Genomic DNA, 24,105 nt, shown 5'->3' with positions numbered 1-24,105 from the left:
CATGGTCATAACGGGGTGGAATGGTCACAGCGAGCTCTTGGATGAACCACACCGTAATCCGTCTGATAAGTGGTTCCCGTAATGAAAACATTGCTGAAATTCCTCAAAATCTATCATCATCACATCGTGTGCGGAGGAATACACCTGTAGCTCAGTTAGCAAAAGTTTATGAGAACGCCAAGACCGAATCTCAACAGTAAATTTGCTAACATATTTCATATTCTTCGCAAAAAATCATTAATTGAATTTTAAGGAAGTTATTTCAGCCGATTGGCCCGATCAATTCTGTGAACTAGTTCCGGCGGAAGTAGGCTATTTTTGTGTGTGAAATGTTCTGAAGGTAATCAAACAGTCAGTAAATCACATGCGTATAATCGTACACTATCCAGACAGCAGAAAAAGACACATGAACGACCTCGCACTCAAGCTACGACGTACACATGCAACCGCGGTATAGACTGTACCAAAGATTGACTGGACTGACCGACAAGACTTAATTCTTCGACGACCGACTTACTTGTTTGTCTCCCTCAACGTTCATTTACAAATAGCAATTTCGCGCCAATTCAAAATGGCTGACCAAGTACTGAAGTAAAGGATTTATCGCTAGCGGTGGAGACGGAACTTTAACTCGTTGTAATTGATGAAAACAAGGTTTGTACGGAAACGTTTCCATATCATATGCGGTTAGGATAACTTTCCGTACGGCGCCACCACTTTTTCACTCATTTTTACAAAAAGGGATATATCAATCAGGTAAATTAGATACTATATTATTTTATTTCGAATGAAAAAGTGGTGGCGCCATACGGAAACTTTTCCCTTAATAATTATGACTCTGTATCTGTGTACAGAGGAAGAGTCCTAGTACAACTGTACTGCACTTTTTAGCGGAACAAAACACAGATCGTTTTCCTAATTGCCATGATAAATACACTTAATGAAACCATATAGAAAGGACAGTGGAACTATTAAGTATTAGTCATGTTTGCAAAATTTCACGGTGTCTGTTTTACAAGTTTATTCGTAAGAATCTAAGAAAAAGGTGAGGTAAATGTACCATTCTGTATTGTTCCACCAGTGTTCCAGATCTTCGGCATTTATTATCATGTGTCTTCGGGCCCGCAGGTTCATCGTCGTCGGCCAATTCTGGCTCAAACTGATAGGAATCCAACCCCCAAATTTCCTCAGATTCCACTTCAGAGTCATCCTCATCGAATGGAGATGATTAACAAAACAACTGTTCACAGCTTGCATTTAATACTTATTCGTAATCGAGTTCGCTTTCAGAGGTTGTTGGCTTTATGTTTTACTGTGGCTGTGTGTTGATGTTGTGTGTGCATGGTGTGTAGTGCGTGATCGTCACATGTCCACCATGTACTACACGGCTTATCCGCGGCGCAGTAAACAGTCGTTTGGTCCAGTGACATCACCTTCAGAGCCTTTCTCAAGATGCACCCGAAGGCTTTTGTTTGAGTTTTGGCTGCGCGCAGGCAGACCCAAAGCACTTCTTCTTTTTTTTTTTCAGGAACATAAAATCTTTTACATAACTAAATTTGGGTTATTTCTACTAATAAATATACAATGTTTAAAATGGTGAAAGTTTTTCGTACCATTTTGTATGGTCTTTAAGCAGCTCATTGAAATTGGGCCCTGAGGAAAAAAGCTGTGCCCTTTCAAGCGCGAAGTTCAGGGCCTGGGTCTGCCACGGCCATTTTACTTTTTGTCACCTTGATTTTCAAGTTCTCACTCTCTTTATAATTCCTCAGTGATGGCCGACCGTGTGGGTATCGGGAAGACGTTGTGCATGGTGCACGGTAACGTGAAGCATACCAGTATGGAGGGAACAAGCAAATTCAAGACCGGTAACCTAGAGCTTGCTGTATCAGAATCTGGCCAGGTTGTGTGTATTGTCAACTACGCCATTGGACCCTCTAAAAAGTTTGTGGTAAGTAACGGTTTTATATGTGATTGGCAGCATATTGCACGACAGCACCTGGTGCTATGTAAAAAGGAGTAGAACTCGTAACTTCAAATTGTATCTTGAAGTGCCTTGAGCATCAATGAGTGACGGATATGCGCGCTATATAAGAAGCCACTATTATTCTTATATTATTTATCATTCTTCAATATTCTTGGCATTGTGTTATGGGTGGCTACTGTGTATTTAATCCCTCGCCTCTCACCACCGTAGCCTTGGTTCGATTCATGGCTAGGGCCATGTAGCCCTATATAGGACTCTTCTTCTGTGCTGTACACAGATACAGATTCCTAACTATTAGAGCTCGTTTCTGGGGCGGAAAATTTTCAAAGCTTCATAACTCAAATCTTACCTGCAAGAAGCCAATAATTTTAACAGATTCACATTCCATGGCAGCATACATTTTTCTGGGTTTTGCTTGTCAAATATTCCTCACTAATCCGTAATTTTTGGGCAGCTCCCAATGTAAAAAATTCTCGTTTTTGATCGTATCCTCACAGTCTGCTGTGTGTAGCGTCCGCAAGACGCGCATAACTTGCGTTGCGTTTGCATGTAAACGCTGTTCAGTCAAGATACAATGACCAAAAGTTCATGCGTCTTGCATGCGAATAAATACGCGTACGCACGGCAGCAGACAACACTGTTTACCCCAAAATAGATAGGCATAGTATATATATAAGGTAAAGCCACCAGACTATAAGCCTAGGCTACTAGTGATATTTACTACTCGACTAGTCACGCTTCAAAAATAATTAATTCCCTAGGTGCATTGCAGCATATTGTTTGCCACAGACACAATAAAAGTAAAAATCACACTGAAAGGATTGAAGGATTGTGTCACTGATGTCTGATTGTGTTTCATAAAGTAAATTGTGTTGTTTGTGAATAGTCGTGAGCGACACAATTGGTTCACCAAGTAGGAAATCGCGACTATTTTTGTAGTAGTCATGGCGGCACAATTTAGTTGAAAAAATGGTAGTCCCAACTCGACTAAACAATCAATAGTCACGACTTCGACACTAGTTGCCCAGGCTTTACCAGACTACTTGTGCATATTGTTGCATTTAGCCATCAGTGCAAGCACCCCAGTGGCTATCCTAAAAAACAAACTTCAGTGTAACAGAATCACAGCAGGGTTTTTGTTTCAACTACATTGCATTGTATAAGGTTAGATATCTATTGGTTGCCGTTTTTGAAATGTTCACAAGTGATCCCGTTCTTGCCTTGACAGTTGACCAATCAGATCAAGGGTATCATAACCAATCAGCAGCGCTGTGTCATTAACCTTAAGAATGGCACCAACATCAACTATCGCAATAACAACAAGGAGATAGTTGACGACTTTATCCAAATCCTTGAAGAATTGAAGCTGAACAAAAAAGGTTTGTGAAGAAAAAATTTATGTTTGTAAGAGAGCTCTAGAGCCTTGACTTCATGTACGTGTGGCGGGAGATTTTGTTCCCCACTGACACATTTTTGTATAATAAATAATGATAATAATAACACTTGTAATGCGCCAAATCCACCCTGCTGGGTGTTCAAGGCGCAATAAAACCAAAAACAAACAAAACAAAGAAAAGCAGACACAACAAAATTAGTCCTTGAAAACCTGTGACTTAAAATAAGTTTTGAGAAGAGATTTGAATGTTGTGGTACAAAGACAAGATCTAAGATTAGGTGGTAGAGAGTTCCTGATGCATGGCGCAGCTGAAGAAAAAGACCCGTCACCCCATGAGTGTCGAAACTTTACTTGGGTTCAATGAGGAGAAGCATGGAACTTGATCGCAGATTCCTTGATGGAGTGTTAACTTGAAGTAGTTCAGAAATATAGTGGGAGCCTTGCCATTAAGTGCTTTGTTGACAATGAGCATACTTTTGCTATGAAGAAAGGGGGGACTTCTCAAATCTTTTTCAGCATCTGTTTGTGTAACAGCTTATGTTGAAAGTAAGATTTAGGTGCAAGGCAGGAAAATATTAAAAAATACCCTTAACCCAAGTTGGAGGACCTTACCCCAATTTCAAAGAACTATTACCGGCGGGGCACATTTTTCTTCAAATACACATTAAGACACATACTAGAAGATTTGATTTACCCGATAGAGCTTCGAAATTCCGTTCGTTGCAACAAAAATTGATTGTGTTTACTTGCTGAAAATTGTACATGGTTGTTTACTCTTTTCTCATGACTCACACAACGGACTAAGACAAGCTTGTCACAGTTTTGTTTTATTTCAAGCATGGTTAGTCCCTCAAAACATGAACACTGTCTGCGACTATTTTGTCAGCTCTACCAATCATGCACACAACCAAAATAAAGGTTGACAAAGTTGGAATGAATTTGACACGGATTTGTGTGCTTTTTTTCTTCCCAGAGTCGAGGCATTCTACGACAACAGTGATGGGAATTCATTCTACTCCAAACGGGCAGGCGTTCTCGCCGGTTAAACAGGTAATTCAGAAAAACTGTTTCTTCAGATTTGAGATTTGGGTTTCTGTTCAGATGTTTTGGTTTGAGGATAGACCTTTATTATGGTGCCTCCATCTTGATTTTCTCCCATTTGAATCAATAATGTAACCAAAACGAGGCTGGAAGGTTAAATAGTCTGGTTCCTTTATGTACGATGAGTATTAGTATTCATTACTGTTATTGGATACAAAGAACGTGACCAAGATAGTGGCAGTTTGAGAAAGGTCTGTAGTTTAATTTGGTTGTGGTGATTGCTGTGGTGCCTGGTGCTTTTGATCTGACCCCCTGTGCTTTTGCTGTGGTGCCCTGTGCAAGGTTCCTGTATAAACTTACAGTTTTCTCATAGGAGCCCCCTCCATTAGAGGGAAATTGCTGTACCCCTTCAAAAGTGTAGTTCGAGGCCTGTAGTTGATGTGGGACAAACGTGGTTAGCTTGAGTTAGCGTTTGTAGATGGGAACTGTAGATTGTTCGGCATCAGAGCTTCAAACAATTGCAAACCAGTTTCAAACTTGTCCTAGCCACATATGGGACCTACCAACGTAAATTGGGCTTTCTGATAGCGTCCTCTTTGACTCTATATCTTCAGGCCATGTTTAACCACTCTTCACTGTGTTTCTATATTGCTACGCAATCTCACCTCAATCAATCAGAATGGATTAAAGCTCCCAGGTATTGATATTGATTGGAGCTAGATTCACGAGTGAAAGTGCAGCTCTTTGTAAACTGCATGAAGTAATAATGTTTACGTTAACCCTTGTCATGAAAATCTTAACATTCCTCCCTTTCTGTTTCAGAGTCCAGGAAATTCACAAAAAACCAGACAGAGGACCAAACTTGGCCCTGTTACGCCAAGAAGTTCACTAAAGTTCACACCAAAGAAGAGTCCCATGTCAACACCTGCAAGGACTTCCCCCAACCCGATGACGACGCCCAGTCATCTTCGCTCCATCATCGGGTGTTCTGCTGCTGCCGAGGACGCAATCTTCAATATCAAGGATGAGGATGACAGCGATGGGGGCAAGGTGGAGCACTCGCCACTGCTCTTTACTGACATGCCCTATGGTGGTAAGGAAAATGTTGGACATCAGAATTATAGGTAAGGAATCTGGACAGCAATACGCCAATAACTATACACTAATCCGGTCAGGACTTGCGCAAGTGCTGAGCAATGCGCGCCCTGTGCCTTCAGTGCCTAGATTATGCAAAGGCAAAGGCACCGCAGTTTGTTAATTTTTTTTCAATAGAGGGCCCTACCAATTTTGTTTTGTCGAATTGTTCTATACCTCATCTGATTGTAGAAAACACAAGTACAACAATCGAAGAGGGGGGGGGGATAGTTTTTCTGATCAAATTTCAACTGAATTAGAGGGAGGAAAACTGCACACTTGCGATCAAATAATAGTTAAACACAAATTAAACGAGGATAAATATTGAAAAATATTTAGAGCGATTTCATTAAAGTTGATTTTAATGCTAGTTTCGGACCTATTTGTCAGCCATGAAGTTTTCAACTTTTATTGGTTCATGTCTGTTTCATTTTGTCTAAAGTCTATTCCACTCCACTGCAGGAGGAAAGCCTCTTCACCTACTATCCTGTGCTGTCTGTTGCCAAGCAATGCCCCTTCATGTACTTAGTTCATCTCTCCATCTTTTGTTGTCTTGCTCTTTTTCGTAAAGGATTCCAAAGTACAGTGAACGGCAAAAGAGCGCCTTCCAGATGCGCAAGGAGGAAGGGGGGTCGGTCTTCATGGCCTCATTCCAAGAGAAACAACTGCTACTTGAGGAGAGGAAAGAAAACAGTAAGTAGAGACCTGCATCATACTGCCATCATATTGGTCATGTTCAATGTATCCAATAACAGTATTGAATGCTAATACTCATTGTACAAAAAGGAACCAGACCATTAAACCTTCCAGCCTCGGTTTGGTTACATTGATTTCCATTGAAGAAAATCAAGATGGCCACACCATAATAAAAGTCTGTTGTATCTTACAATTTCATTATTGGACTGTGGACATCCATTTCAATTTAAAACTGTGTGGAAATATTTGAGGTTTCTTATAAGTCTGTTCAATGAGAGGCATCCTTGGGTCTCATATTTCAAACATAGCGCTCCAGGCATGCAACTCTTCCGCCGATCCGCGGTTTACGCGTTTTAGCGCTTTGCATCCTTTGGAAAGGGCGCTTTATAAATTCGGTTATCATTATTATTATTATTATTATTATTATTATTTCATTTGATCACAGCATGCAAAAGAAAGATCTCATTTTCCTTTGTGCCGGTAACTCCTCGAGTCGGGCTACGTCCCGTAGCCTTGGATCTCAAGGGTCTTTCTCAGGATCCTCGCTGTTCCCAAAAGCGCTGCCTTCTGTAACAGATCTACCCTCACATTTGTCCCTATTTCATCTAGATGTTTCCCCAGTGCTTTGGGAATGGTGCCAAGTGCTCCAACCACCACGGGGACTACTTTTACCTTTACCTGCCAAATCAGTTGTTGTTGTTGTTGTTGTATCAGTTGTTGTTGTTGTTGTTGTATCAGTTGTTGTTGTTGTTGTATCAGTTGTTGTTGTATCAGTTGTTGTTGTATCAGTTGTTGTTGTTGTTGTATCAGTTGTTGTTGTGGTTGTTGTATCAGTTGTTGTTGTGGTTGTTGTATCAGTTGTTGTTGTATCAGTTGTTGTTGTTGTTGTATCAGTTGTTGTTGTTGTTGTATCAGTTGTTGTTGTGGTTGTTGTATCAGTTGTTGTTGTTGTTGTTGTATCAGTTGTTGTTGTTGTTGTTGTATCAGTTGTTGTTGTTGTTGTTGTTGTTGTTGTATCAGTTGTTGTTGTTGTTGTTGTTGTTGTTGTTGTTGTATCAGTTGTTGTTGTTGTTGTTGTATCAGTTGTTGTTGTTGTTGTATCAGTTGTTGTTGTTGTTGTATCAGTTGTTGTTGTTGTTGTATCAGTTGTTGTTGTTGTTGTTGTTGTTGTAGCATCAGTTGTAGTTGGAGTTAACGTATCAGTTGTAGTATCAGTTGTAGTATCAGTTGTAGTATCAGTTGTAGTATCTTACCAGGGCTTAGATGAAGTGTATCATTTTTAGTAACAATACAAAGTATGAGAATACTAGTGAATTCTTTTTTTAAACCCTGACTTGCAGCTGCCCCCAAGCCAGTTTCCAATGCATCAGCTTTCTACAGTAGAGGGCGCCAGATTGCTGGTTACTCTGCCACGGATGCATTGCTACAATCAAGGTGAGTTTATTGGGTTTTTTTAAAGTGGGGCCTTAAAAAAACATGTTATTTTTTATATGGCATTAGTTCTATTTGTCCTCACAACCTGATGTTGATTTCTGTAGAACACAAACTTTTTTTAATTCGGGAGACTTCTCTTCTACCTCATATTAGATTCTCTGAATGGACCCTACGCAATCGCGTCTGCGTCACGCACCCATTAGCCGTTTACAAAACAGCGCGATGCTCCCTCATTTTGCCAACCAAAACGTTAGTGCGCACGCGCTATGTGATATTTACATATTTCATGGAAAGGGTCTATTGGGGAGACTTCTCAGTTCTGAAAAGAACTGTCCTGCTTCTTAAATACTACCTAGGCAGAAGGTAGGAAATCTACCTAGCAAGTAGATACGCATGTTGTTATCGCTAACATTGATACCTAGGTTATTGATACCCCACCGTGCAATGCCTTAAATCCCATATTCTTAATGTTGTTTGTCCCCTCAGGCAAACCAACTCTAACGTCACGGTAAAGCGTACCCCTGGATTCCTGAGCATCTCTAACTCAAAGAGGTTGTACCCGATCACAAGCTACCCCGGCTGGAGGCAGAAGAGCATCCCCACAGCAGTCAAGACGTCTCAGATCAGTCTACAAGGGTAGGTCATTCACACACTTAAAAAAAAAAGTATTATTATTACTTTTTTACCCTTTCACCGATGTGTGTTAGCACTGTATACTCAGTACTTTCCCGATTGCTGTGGACAAATATCACCAGCATGTTACTCGGGTGGGATTCGAACCCACAACCCTTGCAATTCTAGAGCAGTGTCTTACCAATAAGACTACCGTGACTGCCAGTAGCTAGAGGCAGTTTGAATCCTATGTTTTGGCAGCGGGTACCACAACGATATAATAGATGTTAACATAGGATTTGAACTGCCAATACGGGTACTGCATTAATATTCTTTAGCACCAATGTAACATTACCATCTATAATAATAATAACATTAATTAGTTTTTATCTCAAATGTCTCAATGTGCTTTTTATTTTTTGCTTATTTGTTGTATTATCTGGTGTCAGTTTGTGAAAACGGAAAATGCCTTTTTGCAATCTTCGACGCATGTATAAAGTTCAAAGCATCAAGAAACCATTGTTAGAAAGCTAGTTGAAAATACCCATAACTTTTTTTACAGAGCTTGATTTTAAAAATGTTCATTGCTGTTTTCCCGGTTGCTACTTTTTACTTGTATTTGTGTGTGTCCGTTTGTAGTGTTGGTGACGATTTGTCTGATTTGTGCACTTTTTCCGCCAGATTCTCAAATCTTGGTAATACGTGTTACATGAACGCCATTCTCCAGTCGCTATTCTGTCTGGAATGCTTCACTGCAGACATGCAGAATCAAGACATCATTCCACTCATGCAGAAATCAAGTCTCTACTGGTAAGACATTTTGGGCCCCTCACGATTGAGACTTGTCAGAGAAGATGTGGCGTAAACACTGGCATAACTGGGGTGGGTGGGTTGGGGCATCATATTCTTCAACACTTTCAAATAACACTGTGTGAACGTGTGCAAGTTCACACAGTGTTTCAATCCCCTACATTATGTGGACTTTTGTTATCAGGTCCACTCTTGTTATGTAGTGTACATGAGTTTTAACCCAATTCACCTAACGTCATCATCAGAATAATCTTGGATGCACCATTTTGGTGGTCAATGTAAACGTGTGTTATTCAGTGAAGTGCGCATTTTAGGCGACGCGGCGTTTACACGTAAACCTATTGACCACCAACATGGTGAGCGTGGCATCAGTCGCTGCATGTGACGCGCTTGCAAGGGTTCAATATGGCTTATCGTCACATCCGAGGCTCTAACCCACTCTCTGACAATGAACACCAGAGCTTGAGTTCGGTGCACTATAATGCTCAGCCATGATACTTCTAAATCAATGTTAAAAGTGGTCGCAATTTCATAAAGCTGTTAAGCAGAAAATACTGCTTAGCAAGTTTCTTTGATGAGCAAAAAATGAGTGGGGCGTCAGTTGCAACAATCCTAACTTGATTGAATTTTGGCTGGTACCCAATTTCTGCTGAGCAAGATTGGTCTGTGCTAAGCATATTTTTGTGCTAACAGGCTTTATGAAATGTTGCCCAGGTCTTATTGGTTCTATTTGGACACCCTGATGTTTATTAGTTAGCACATTTCCGCCGTGTCCCCCTCCCCCTCCCACTAGATGGTATTGTTCTGCTTAATATGGGACATACAAGACAACAAATCAAATAATAATGCTGCATTTGCCAGCGTTCGACCTTAACGCAGGTCCGTTGGCCAAATGCCAGTAGAAATCGCGGCGGACCAGCTGAAACACCTTGCCAACTGGTCCGGCTGACCAGTCAAAAATATCGGCAGCGGTACTACAGAACTATGACTATTTTTTTTACTATTTTCAGGCTCGAATAAAACGTAAAAACATTCACTCAAGGAGTCAAGGTTTGGATAAAACGTAATAAAAATCACTCGAAGTGCCGCTGAACGCTGGCAAACTTCCGAGGATCACGCATACACAGCGCAAAATCCCATCATGCAACGCAAAGGCTTGTAGTCTTCGCATTAGTTCACGTGTGGCAGAAAGTGTAAGAAATACTGAATGCTAGAGGGCGTTTCAGAATATTCGATAGCGTGGGAATAGACGCCCTCTATTGGTCAAAGTACACGATAGCTTACAAAACTAGCTTCAATCGCCTTGACAGAAGACCACAAAGCTAATGATATTTTAACAGTCGGTTTTAAAGTGTTTTTGGTTTTTTTTTTTTATAGTAAAAACCCTATTTTTTTTTCTTCATAAAAAAGTTCTTCTTACTTAGGAATACTTTTATGTCGAGTGTTTACAATAAACCGTGGACTAAAAAAACTACCTAAATAAAGACATTTTAAATTTTGCTCTGACAAATAATTTGACCTGTTTTTAAATTAATTTTAATAACATTGTTATTACATTTTTAAAGAAAAAATACTCTAACATTAATGAGCCCCCTTACGAACACAATAACTTGGTACACATAAATAAAGTATGGCTTCCAGTGCAGTTAAGTTGACGTTGCAATTCATGTTGAATTTTGAAATAGCGACGATCGGAAATCGAGCAGTTGGTATACAACAGTATACTATTAGTTAAAAAAAAAATAACATAAAAAATTGACGGACCAGTCAAAAACCTGGCGGACCAGTGAAAAATCAAGCCAACTGGTCCTGCTGGCCAGTTGAAAAAAAAGTTGAGGGCAACCCCTGTTTGCTCTGCAAAGCAGTTAACACGGACAGTTTTGTGAAAAGTTTTGTGATTGTTATGAATTTCCCTGTCAAAATTCTTTTGTTTTAGGTGTTGTGATCTTGCTCATAAGTATTGATATATCGATTACTGTTACAGGGCCTTAGCTCAATTGCTATGCGCCAAGCAGAGCAATCACTCAGCGGAGAGCATTGGGGTGTATCTACGTAAAGTGAAGCAAGCTATCTCCACAACGGCAGCTCGATTCTCTGGATTTATGCAACACGTAAGTTATCAAATCTGCATTATGTTAATAGGGCTGCTTCAGAGAAAATCAAGCTGACCTGGGTTATTGTACAATCAATCAATCAATCAATCAATCAGCCAATCATTCAATCAATCAATCAATCAATCAATCAATCAATCAATCAGTCAATCAAGCTCTATCAGGTTCCACCTACTTTGTATAATCCAGATTAGCCGGCAAGGTTATTGAAGAGCAGATATAGTCCAACCTTGTCCATTTTTTATTAATAAGGTATATGAATTCCACTCCCACTTGTATTGTTTTTTTGTAAAGGTTGCTTATGAAAGGCTCATATTAAAGAGCCATTAATATTGCTGAGTATTACATTGTTTCTTGCTAGAGTGTTGTTAATATCTCAGAGTACATTTGGTTGCCGGAGTGTCGATACGAATATCAGAGTAAAACACCTTTTCGCAAATATTGGGGTGCGTGCGTAAAGCTTGGAAGTAGGTGCATAGTGGTCTAGCTGGTGATCAACTTTTATCCATATCTATCCCACAATGCACCTCATTCAACAGTCTGCGCTTGCGCAGTGGTATTTGCGAAATGCATCTTGCCATATTGTTGTTAAATGAGCAGTGGTGCCATACTTAACTGCCTCAAAACTTCTGCGTGACAATAGAATATGTCAAAAGGAAATGCACTGCAACAAAGTAATCCAACTAACTCTTAAAGGCAGTGGACACTATTGGTAATTACTCCAAATAATTATCAGCATATAACCTCACTTGCTAAAGAGTAATGGGGAGAGGTTGATAGTATAAAACATTGTGAGGAACGGCTCCCTCTGAAGTGACGTAGTTTTCGAGAAAGAAGTAACTTTCCACGAATTTGATTTCGAGACCTCAAGTTTAGAATTTGAGGTCTTGAAATCAAGCATCTGAAAGCACACAACTACGTATGGCAGGGGTGTTTTGTTCTTTCATAGTTATCTCGCAACTCCGACGACCAATCAAGCTCAAATTTTCGCAGGTTTGTTATTTTATCCATATGTTGAGATACACCAAGTGAGAAGACTGGTCTTTGACAATTACCAATAGTGTCCATTGTCTTTAAACCTGTGCATTTCTAGGATGCGCAAGAGTTCCTCTGTCAGTGCCTGGATCAACTCAAAGACGACACCGAAAGGGCCAACAAGAGGGCGCTAAACTCCCCCTTGGACGAGACCCCAGGGACGGATGATGATAAAATGAAACTGAGGTCTCGCTATCCGCACGACTGCCCGATTGTCAAGAACTTTGAATTTGAAGTCATGCACTCTATCACCTGCAAGCAGTGCGGGGAGGTCGTGACCAAGGCGGAACAATTCTACGATCTCTCGCTGGACATGCCCAGAAGGAGGTTTGGCAATTATTTTTTCTCTCTTGAGAATACTCTTTTTTTTTTTTTTTACTTTCGGCTCTGGCTCAACAAAGTTCTAAAATATTTTTTCTGTTTTGTATTCCTCTCCGTTTTGTGGCCACATAACATTCAGTTGGGAGGGTTCTGATATTATGCTATGATATTATTCTAGAACTCTTGTATATAAGATACTCTCGTATCTTGTATATAAACCTTTATTTTATTCCTGAGACGATGTGATTTGTTGGGCTGCTTCTAGTTCGGGTGTTGTGCTGACATTTGTTTCCTTTAGTCTTTAAGTGACTGTTTTATTGTGTCCTGTATTGTGCATTGTATTTTTATAATTGTGTGCTATGTTACTGGAGTGTTAAAAACAGTACAGGAGATCTTGTTAATGTCATGATGTATTCCCTAATTTTGAACGATATATTGTGTATTTTGAATGTCTTTTTAAGCACGAGATCCAAGGCAATATCTATTGTAATCTGTACATGTATTGAAACTGAGAGTGTTCTCCTTTTTGGATTACTTACGGCTCTGCCTCAAAGTTCTCAAATGTCAGAATTTTTTTCCCCACATGACAAGGTAGACTGGACTTCACTCAGACTCGACTGCACCTCAATAATTCTGTGTTAGCGAATGCATTTATATATCTTATCTATCGCTTTTTCTATAATTTTTAATTGTTAATGACTAATGTTTTATCTTTAAATTATTCTAATATACACCATAAACTCTTGATGTCACTTTTTGTAAACTGAATAATTGTTACCGGACTTGTTGTTTGGTATTTCTTAATAAAACCAAAAGGAAACAAAAATAATGTGATTTTTTGAGAAGTTTCCTTCTCTATTTAAGTAAATTCATTGCCATACTTTTTCAATTTTAAAATGTTAATTGTAACAATTCAATATTTGTATCAATTGTTTTAAACTTTTCCATATTTCAGTATTTCTAACCCTATCGGGTCGATCCAGGTTGAGGTATAAGGCCGTGTCCAAATTGGCGACTTTGGCTACAGCTACGGCTAGATCAGCGCGTCTGTCAGTGTTGAAGAATGGCCGTAGCTGTAGCCGAAGTCGCCAATTCGAACACGGCCTAACTTAGAGAGGTTTGCGGTGACAACATGTGAATATCTCTATGTGACTAGTGTTGGTTCCGAAAAGAACCGGTGGTTAGGGACTCCTATTAACGATTGTTATTATTGGTCCATGTTTCAGTCATTCTAACCCGATCGGGTCGATCCAGACGGCGCTGGAGCAGTTCTTCAGAGAGGAGGGTATAGAGTATGCCTGCGGAGAATGTGACTGCAAGCAGGCTATAGTCACGCATAAGTTCACTAAGCTACCAAGGTAATAGAAGTTTTTGTTGGGATGTGTTTTTTGTGATGCTGATTGGAAGCTGTTTGTTGCTGTTTTCTTAGCAACTAGGCAGTGCATTCAGCTGAACTTTTACATGTGACTTATAATGTATATTTCTTTATAATTTTGCCTATAAATCAGCATTTAATGGACAAAACCCAATATGAGTGCCAGTGTCTTTAAAGATTGATAATATTGAAGAATTATTTATTTTTGTCATTTACAAAATATTGTTTTTATATTGGGTTATAGTAGCCCTATTTTGTACCTAGATTGAGGATTTATATATATATATGTCTTGCCTTATTAAATACCTTTGTTCATTGGTGTTTGTGCATGTTTTTTCATGCCCTGATGTCCATCTGTGTACTGTTTTTTTTTCACCAACTGTTACCACTGTGCAATTATCCTAGTATAATCCTAGGTAATCGAAGTACAGTACAGCAAACCCTGTTTTTTTACCTTCATTTTCCTCCTTGCTGAGAATTTCATGTTGTCAATAGTAAATTGATATAAGAGTTGTCTTCAGAAAACCTTTTTCAATTTATCATCAATTGCAAAGCTTTTGATGGCAAATTGGTCCAATGGTGCTCAATCAAAGGTAGTGCTGTCTTTCATTTTCACTTTTTTTTCTAAAGAATTGATAAATTTGTCTTCGTAAACCTGTTTAAATTCATCATTGTCACTTACAAAGCTTTCGAATGCAAATTGGTCCAATGGTTTTCAATCAGACATGTTATGTCTTTCATTCTCGCCTTTCCAAAAACCGCAACCTTACAAACGGACACTGAAGATCGCAAGAACTATGTCTCGAGTCATTCTTAATTTCTGCAACCGTTATAAATTATAAGTGGTGACTGATTGTTTTCCAATAAATCGCAGAGCAAACCAATCAGCTTACAGAAAGCATTTTCCCAATATGTATTCTCCTGTCCTTGTTTGATTATTTGATCATTCATCACCTCTGTCCGACCTGTCAAACCAAATGAGTTTTCTGGACTTGATAGTGGGGCAATTTATCTTGTTCTTTCAGGGTAATTATCATTCATCTTAAGCGCTACAAATTTGACGCTGACGCCTTCCAGTACTCCAAGCTCCGTCGTCGCATCCTCATACCCAGGTACTTGTCCGTCCACTACCACTGCACCAAGGAAACCCAGAGTCCAACCTCTCTCCCAAAGTCATTAGTCAACGGGACGTCATCTCCAAGGCCACAACAACTCAATGCCGAGAGAACTCAAAGGTTGTCCCTCACAGCCCCGTCGACGAGGGAATCTAATTGGTCTGCAAGGAGCGAGTCGTTTAAGCCCTCGCGCTTCAGTTTTACGCCCACTGCGCCCTCAAGGAAGAGGCTGAACTATGACGACAACAGGTACTTAAATATTTTCTCATCATCGATGTGATTTCATGTCACTCAATAATTATTTATCTACCAGCCTAATCAAGTCAATGAGGTTAGGTTGGGTTTTTGTTTTTGGTGTTGCCATGCAAAGTTCAGAATGTAACTTTTGCACTGACCGTATGCGGAGCGTGATACATTGACACTCACAATACTCAGAGTGCAATATGAAAACTGTGATTGGGTTATCGCCTGATATCACACTCTGGTTTGATTGGATTATTAGTGCATACTGGAAGGTAATATAGTAGAAACAATAATACATGGCACCCTGAACTAAGATATTGACAAAATGGAGAGCCCGCCAACACAGGGTTAGCAGGCCTGTATGCTTCGTTTGTGAAAGGGCACCGGCACCAAGGCATTTTTCCCTTGGTAATGGTGCACCTTTTGTGGAAATTGTAAATTACTGGAGCATTTCAAAGGCAATGACCAGAGGGGCAATCGCCCTCGTTACCTTTCGTGAAGTATAAGGCCTTGAGTGCTGGCACGTTAATTTGGAGTTCGTTGGTTCAAATCCTGCTCCCGGAATCATTAAAAAAATTTACCTGATTGGTTTCCCTTGTGGTTTATTATTTGATATTATACATGTACATTACAAGACTTAAAATTGTGGTTTTAATTGATCGTTGTTCATATTGTATACTTTTGTTTGAATATTGTTGAACGTTGATAAGGCATTAATTTATGTAAAATGCCTGTCACATGTCATTTGATTTCTTGTTTATGAAATGTTTCTTATTTTGGTTTGTAAATTTATAAACATATTTTTCCCTCAATACTATTTAAATGGATGTTTTTATCTGTCACCCTCATATTGAAACATGTATGCCTTTTTTCATTCATTGTTATCTTCCAGATGTTTTTTTTGTAATTCAAAACCCATTGCAGACTAAGTTTTGTTTGTTTTTATCTGTCACCCTCATATTGAAACATGTATGCATTTTTCATTCATTGTTATCTTCCAGATGATTTTTATAGTTCAAAACCCATTGCAGACTTCTTATATGTTTAAGTTTTGTCCTTTCAGATGACTTCCTCTTTTTGGGTTTTGATTTTCCTCCTTTATATTTCACTTTCTGTGTACAAAAGTACAGGAATATTATCTTTTCCTCTGTTTTTCTTGCCTGGTTTTGTCTTTTCCTCATTTTTGTCATGGATAGTTAATACTAACATGCCTGGGGTTGATTTCACAAAGAGTTAGGACTCGTCTTATCTCGAGTTAGTACAAAACTCGTCCTAACTTAGGATAAATGTAAAGGTCTGCATGCTACAGTGCAGGTTTGGGACTCGTCCTAAGTCCTAGGATTAGTCTTAAGTTAGGAAGAGTTTTGTGAAATCGACGGCTAGTATGTCTTGTGCCTCTTTATCAATGTTGTTTTGAGACTCGTATACGTAGTTTGCTTTCTATTGTAACAATTGCTTTGTGTATATTTGTTTATTGCTTTATGTTTTGTGTTGCGCAAATGTTGCCATATAAATGTATCGTATTATTATTGGTACTATAGTTTGGGTGTATTAGCTCATCAATTAGATTAGAATAGGAGCTTTTACATCATTATCCCCCAATTAGGCCTAGTTCAGAGTGTAAGGTTAGACTTCACATTACATTGATACCACTGCTTATTAAGTTTTCTTCACTTTTAATACCTTTATACTATATCCGATTTTTGTTTTTGGCCTGTGGTGTCACTGTTGGTGAATTTATTGCCGCTTTGTAAATGATAAATAGGTTAAATATGTATAATATGGAGTTTAATATATTTGTTTTCAACCCTTACCTGACAATATGCAAACAATTGCGGTAGTAGAATATATAGCAAGACAAGTTCTCAACTTAATGTAATCATGTAACCAGTAAGTAGATTATACACATGGTGTTACGGTAAACCAAATATAAATTGAGAACAAAACATGTGACAATTTGTTAATTGATTTTTTTTTTTCCTCACTTTTTGTGGCAGTAAACAACCAAGGCAAACCATTCTCCTGGAAAGTAACACAGACTCAGACGGTGACGAGACCAAAAAAGTCTTAGAGATGAGTAAAAAAGAGTCGGAGAGAAAAAAGCGAGAAGCAGATGAGAGGTTGCGGCTTGAGGAAGAAGAATTGAAAAAGGTTTGATGTCCCCCCATCCCCCTCCAAGTTTATTTTTTGTGTTAGCAAGGCAGGTTTAATACCTTGAATAGGAAGAAAGTATCTGTTTTAGAAAGTCAGAATGTTTTTATGTGGACATTAATTTTTTGCCAGCAACCCGCTTGGGCTTGGGATAAGGCTCTGTTACTTGAAAAACATTTTACTAATATTTGAGATTGCCAAAAATTTCAAATAATTTTAGTAATGAAATTTCCCAGGTTAATTTTATTATATAATTCTATATTTCAAACAGTTCTAAAAAACCAAAACCAGGTATACTTTCAATTTATCTGATCATTGTAATTGTTTCTACCTAAAATGTTTTTTCTCTTCAGGTCCTTGAAGAAAGCAAGCAAGAAATAGTTCACAGCAAGCCCATTGCTGAGATGTCCGAAGAGCAGCAACTGGAATATGCACTTGCCTTAAGTTCCAGAGACCTAGGAAGTCTCAACCATCAAAATGGGTTTGTCTCTCCCGAGGATGACACATCCAAGATGACCGAAGACGTTTCGCACAAAAAGAGCAATAATGCCAAGGATTTTGTTGAGATTTCGGAGGAGTATGAAGTTGTCTTGCCGAGTCTTAAAAGACGGGGGTCCGAGCAGGACATCCTGCTTCAGGAACATGGTGGCGGTGATGGCGTTCACGTCGACTCACTGCATAATGCCTCATGCTACAAACGGAGGAAATCGGACAGCCAACCGTCCAATCACAGCAGTCCATCTGAGCACCCCCTGTCGGCGGGAGACAGTGGGATCTGTTTCCAAGAGGAAGAGCTGAAAATCGAAAGCAATCGGACCCCGTCATCCCGTGGACCTTTCCACGGGCTTAAGAAAACCATCGTTAACTTGTTCTCGCCGATCAAACAGAGTACAGATGACATTGCTGTGAATCTTGACAGTAATCAAACGGACACCCCTAAATTCAGAGTGAACTCGAGTTTGGTTGATTCCAATTCAGCTGATATTAGTAGAGACGAGGATGACAACACATTGCAGATAGGGGAGAGTGATGGGCAGAGACCAAGCTATGAAGAGCTTAAGGCCAAGGAGGAGGAGGAACTAAGGAAAGCTACTGAGCTTAGTTTACAAGGTACATGAAGAACATGTACAAATGATGTAAACTAGTGGTCTGACTAGTAATTGAAAAAATATTATAATTTGTTTTTACGCGGCAGTAGAAATAAGCAAGACAGTTCTCTAAAGAACAAAATCTACCTGGCAAGAACATGTAGATGGTGTTACCGCAAACCAAATATATATTGTGTTTTTGCCCTTACAGCGATATGTATTTAGCACTGTACACCAGGTCTTTTGCCAAGTTTTGTGAAGGGAAAAAAGGTACAGAGTATACAGTGAATAGTTCGCATGGGTTTAAGTTTAAAAACATACTGTATTCTTTATCCCTAATGCAAAAATAACATCTACATGTATGTAACTCATCCACTTTGTCACTCATACTATACACAGTATAATCAGTGAGTTTTCAAACTTAAACTTCAAGGCACTGGACACTATTGGTAATTACTCAAAATAATTGTTACTTGGCAACGAGTAATTGAGAGATGTTGATAGTACAAAACAGTGTGAGAAACGGCTCCCTCTGAAGTAACGTAGTTTCCGAGAAAGAAGTAATTTTCCACTAAAATATTTGATTTTGAGACCTGAGAATTAGATTTTAAGGTTTCCTTAATCAAGCATCTGAAGAAGACAACTTCATGTGACAAGGGTGTTTTTTTCTTGCATTATTCTCTCACAACTTCGACGACCAATCATGCCCATTGAGCTTAAATTTTCACAGGTTTGTAATCATGTGCATTATGTTGAGATACACCAAGTGAGAAGACTGGTCTTTGACAATTACCAAAGGTGTCCAGTGTCTTAAAAAAAATAATAACTACAAATCCTGTAAAGTATGAGCGTGAAGTGTCTTGATTTTGAGTCAATTGTATTTTTACCCTCTTGTTTTTGTAGATGCTCAAGAAATGGCAAAAGAAGAAGAAGATGCACTGAAGCGGGCAAAGGAGATCAGTTTACAAGGTGAGTGACTCGATCAACGAGTAAAGAAATCTGAAAGAATTTCTTGTGAATTGAGGGATCATGGACACATATAACTCGGCCTGCAGCTGCGACCTTGTTGGATGTGGGACGCAGAATAATAACGTATTTATCTTCAAGCAATATAGGTTAATATCACACTCTTGCTATGGATAGACCAATCAGAATCAAGGATTTAAGCCTACTCGAAGATAATAATGGTACAAGACGTTTATAAAGCGCCGAGTAGAGGAGCCTCTATGTGCAACATTAAACAATGACACAACATATAACATATGTAGACTAAAGCAATAGTTACAAAAATAAACATTCAAACAGATGAGTCTTTACAATTCGCTTGAAAATCCGAAGAGAAATGTGATGCCTCAATACAGCAAACTTTCACAGCTCTTCAATTGTTATTTTTCTGCAGAGTTTTCTGAGAGTTTTAGCAGTCATGAGGACAATGACCACGAACCTATGGAGATTGATGATGATTCTGATGAAACATTGTCGACGGAACTCACTGAAAATGCCGAGGTAAGTTTCTGGTTCTAAGATTCGCTCTGTTTCTATATTTTATTAAAGTAAGGCACAGGGCCATGTCACACAAGGCAATTTACAGGCAACCAGTTCCAGGTAATCGTCATTAAGGAAAAGCATTCACATTTGAACGTTCACCTATTTCTCTTGTGGATCGTAATACAATGTTTGAAACATGACCCGTTTGCTACCAAAGTGGTCCTGTAGTATGCACTGCAGTTGGTAGTCTTGGTGCAAGACGTTTCTCGTTTCCCTTTCACTGACAGCGCGCGCACCGACTCACCTGACTTTAGTTCACTCACCGCCCCGTGCAAGACGTTTCTCGTTTCCCTTTCACGCAGACTGCGGCCAATTCACAGACAGCGCGCGCACCGACTCACCTGACTTTAGTTCACTCACCGCCCCGGAGAAACGTCTTGGTCCGTTTGCTGATCACTCAGGAAATTCCGAGCATATTCCACACATGCCGTGCTGCGCTGGGCCTGCATAACTCTGACGTAGCAGTATCAGCATAATTTCCCACAGTCTGGTATCTGTACGTCTTCGGTGCAACGCAACCAGAAACAGCCAGGCTTCCTCGTATGTTAGTTGGTGTGTAGGGCTTGTATATTTACGTTCGTCTTTAAATTTTTGTAATTATGATTGCTGCTGAACGATGTGGGAATTTTAGTTTGCCCTAAAATACGTTTTTGGGGAAGATTTTGAGAATTTTTGTAAGTGCAATTAATTGAGGTGAATGGAATCTAAAAATGTTATGAATGAGGATGTTTAGCAACAGAGCTAACAAAAATAGATCGATGTACATGAACATGGGATTTTCTGGCATTTTTAATCTTAGTCGATCCAAAGGGTAACTTTGTAAGTAAAAATAATTATAGGGTCACAGTGCCTGAAAGTACTTATTATGCAGACAAAACTAAACACAATGTACATACGAAACTTCGGTATCATACTCACACAGCTTGGTCAAATCAACCGGTGGTCGACCACCATTAAATATCTAAGCCTATGAGTAATTTGACACGTCTTCGCGAAGATAAGAAGCCCAGCCACAACACCACGTTGTCATTCGGTTGTGTACTGTGTGCATGTGTACAAGAAGGTACATGTGCATGTCAGACATCCTTTGCCCACGCACTTGGCCACAATTAGACGTGACATGTAATGGAGGACAATTTTGGCGAACGACTGTGATCTCTTCGCCCAAAACTGTGCTTTAAGTTAAGTGCCGATAGCCATGCAGGATATCTAAGCTTTCTTTATTTTTTCATTGACTGACAATTTCTTCCCTCTAACAATCGATCGCAACCGCTGATCTCTAATAAATAATAACATGAAGATCAGTGATTGCCTTTGCATGCGCAACAAAACGCACATGGTGTGTATTTCCCCGGGTTCCCGCCGTAGCATTAAGCAGCGAGGCTTTTACTCGACACGTCGGGTGCATGCAAGTTACCAGGCTGGCCCGCTTGTCTGTTTCCAGTTGTGCGCGTGCGTAGTATTTTGTTGACCCACACGTTGAATATGTATGTGAGGTCACATAACTCAAACATGCAAACGGACCAAGACGTTTCTCCGGGGCGGTGAGTGGACTATAAGCTGGGTGAGTCGGTGCGCGTGCTGTCGGTGAATTGGCCGCGGTGTGCGTAAAAAGGAAACGAGAAACGTCTTGCACCAAGACTATGCAGTTGGTTGCCTCCAAGTTACATGCAAAAGTTGCCTCGTGTGACAAGGTCCTTAGTCCGAAATTGGCGGCTATTGCTACTGCTACAGCTTGATGGCCATGTCAATGTGCATTGAAGCATGTTTATATTTAGCAACACCCTTAAGCCCAGGCTGAAGCCACAGCCGCCATTTCGGACATAGCCTTGATTCCCTAGCCTAGTGTTTGCCCCGGTCTTCCTGCGCCACACAGCACCTTGTAAACCATTAAGGCCGAGTCACACTGCAGCGATAACAATCACGATGCACAGAGGACGGTTTGTATTGGTTGATTTGCTCCACGCAGAATACGCACACACTCATTCAGCCAATGTAACGCGTTCTCTTTGCGTCGTTATCGTTATCGTTCTCGTTATCGCTGCAGTGGAACCGGGCCTTTAGATAGTGCTATGTAAAGGAATTGGTCTCATACAACCAGATTTCCCGACTTCAACGGCTCCAAAATACTGCTGCCCGCATTGTGACACTGTCTAGAAAATCCTGTGCTATCACCCCCATTCTGAAACAACTACACTGGCTCCCTATCTCTCAACGAATCATCTTCAAGCTGATGCTCATTGTCCACAAAGCTCTTAATGGCAAGGCTCCCCACTATATTTCTGAACTGCTTCAAGTTTACACTCCATCAAGGAATCTTCGATCAAGTTCCATGCTTCTCCTCATTGAACCCAAGTCTCGACACTCATGGGGTGACAGGTCTTTTTCTTCAGCCGCGCCACGCATCTGGAACTCTCTACCACTTAATCTTCGATCTTGTGTTTGTACCGCAAAATTCAAGTCTCTTCTCAAAACTTATCTTATGTCACAGGTTTTCAATGACTAATTTTGTTGTTTCTGTTTTTCTTTGTGTTGTGTTTTGTTTTTTTGTTTTGTTTTTGGTTTTACTGCGCCTTGAACACCCAGCAGGGTGGATATGTGCGCATTACAAGTCTTATTATTATTATTATTATTATTATTATTATTATACATCAAAAACGTAGTTCCTCATGTTTGCAGGAATACTGCATGTTGATCTGCCAAGTAATGGGTATCTGTGCTAAAATAAGAAGCCACTTTTAATACTACTATTTTTTTAAACATTTCAGAAAGGTCATCTGCCATCTTCATATCGTCTGGTGAGTGTGGTTAGTCACATGGGTAGCACCTCCTCCATCGGTCACTATATCAGCGACGTTTACAACAGGACGAAAAACGGCTGGCTGAGTTACGATGACTCGCAAGTCGTCCGAACAAGCGAGGCGGCAGTACGTGAGGAACGCGAAAGATCTGGGTATATCTTCTTCTACATTGCGAAGTCGTAGCCGTTTTTTCATAATTCACAGGGATAACATTTTATTTATTGCCAAAAACCGTCTGGAGCCGTCAAAGTGAGTCGTAGCAGAGCTGCCAACCCTTCCTGGTTCTGCAGAAAGTTTCATGAAAATATTCCATGTTCTGATGAACAAATTTGAAAATCTCCATGATTCTGGAAACTGTTTTCCCGGTTATGTTCAATGTAGTTCTAAATATCTCTCTGATTGGTGGACAAAATCTCCCTAATTACAAGATGCAAATGTTGCCAGGTCTGCTTTAGTTTTAAGACTGCAGTGCCTTATTTTTATTCGAGTTGCTGAAGAACAGAGTTGGTAAGCACATGTTGTTTTGATTAGCAGAAACATGTTTTAGCAACCAAAAGGCATTGTAATGTCAATCTTGGTACTATAAATGATGCCTAAATAAGTTTAGCAACACCTACTTTTTAAAAGCGTCTCTCGACTGAGCTGTCTAGGACTTTGATTCTGAGTCCTGGGGCGGATTGCAATAAAACGGTCTTAGTCAGCAGTCTAAGACCAGTCAGTTATAGCAGGCTATCTGCCTTAGACGGTCTTAGCTTAGTCAGTCATTAAGCCTGTTGCAATAAGCCGGTCTTAGATAAGTCGGTGAAAAATAATGAAATACGAACAAATGTCCCATAATACTTAGCACTCTGCAGGCACTGGCGGTACAGCATTGTTCTTATTGCTTTGGTTTAAATCATCGGATATCAAATCTGTGAGTTGTATCATTTTTTACTTTTGGGAACATACATTTACCATACAATGTATCATCATTATAATGCCTCTCATGGGTGTAATCTATTTCTAAAATACAATCTCATCCTAGAGCTCTTTGTATCAAATCATCTACTACTAATATAACAAATGCAGCACCATCTTTAAAAACCAAAACAAAGACCGATTATAGCCAGCTCAGAGCAGGCTTAAGATTTAAGACTGGCTATAATTATAGACCGCGCTATTGCAATCGGTCTATAATTAAAGACTGTCTAAGCAAATCTCAAGTTAGCCG

At 39.7% G+C, this 24,105-nt stretch overlaps 1 protein-coding gene across 2 annotated transcripts; it reads left to right on the top strand.

Moving 5' to 3' along the window:
- The first annotated feature begins 613 nt into the window (after positions 1 to 613).
- LOC117292778 (ubiquitin carboxyl-terminal hydrolase 37-like) lies at positions 614 to 23,642 on the top strand. Of its 2 annotated transcripts, none has more exons than XM_033774931.1 (18): positions 614 to 654; positions 1,770 to 1,948; positions 3,213 to 3,363; positions 4,354 to 4,430; positions 5,244 to 5,545; positions 6,127 to 6,248; positions 7,592 to 7,685; positions 8,172 to 8,321; positions 8,979 to 9,107; positions 11,092 to 11,218; positions 12,312 to 12,580; positions 13,801 to 13,932; positions 14,975 to 15,313; positions 17,305 to 17,458; positions 17,812 to 18,568; positions 19,450 to 19,515; positions 19,946 to 20,052; positions 22,863 to 23,642. In XM_033774931.1, exons 2-18 carry the CDS (start codon positions 1,772 to 1,774, stop codon positions 23,076 to 23,078), a joined length of 3,369 nt encoding a protein of 1,122 aa, XP_033630822.1. In that variant the 5' UTR covers positions 614 to 654; positions 1,770 to 1,771; the 3' UTR covers positions 23,079 to 23,642. The 2 variants fall into 2 exon arrangements, with proteins under 2 accessions (XP_033630822.1, XP_033630830.1); XM_033774939.1 differs by lacking the exon at positions 614 to 654 and adding an exon at positions 977 to 1,045.
- The last annotated feature ends 463 nt before the right edge of the window (positions 23,643 to 24,105 follow it).

Source organism: Asterias rubens, chromosome 1 (assembly GCF_902459465.1).
Source record: "Asterias rubens chromosome 1, eAstRub1.3, whole genome shotgun sequence".
Classification (NCBI taxonomy): domain Eukaryota; kingdom Metazoa; phylum Echinodermata; class Asteroidea; order Forcipulatida; family Asteriidae; genus Asterias; species Asterias rubens.
The sequence above is the reverse complement of the archived record's forward strand: the minus strand, read 5'-3'. Positions and strand labels throughout refer to the sequence as shown.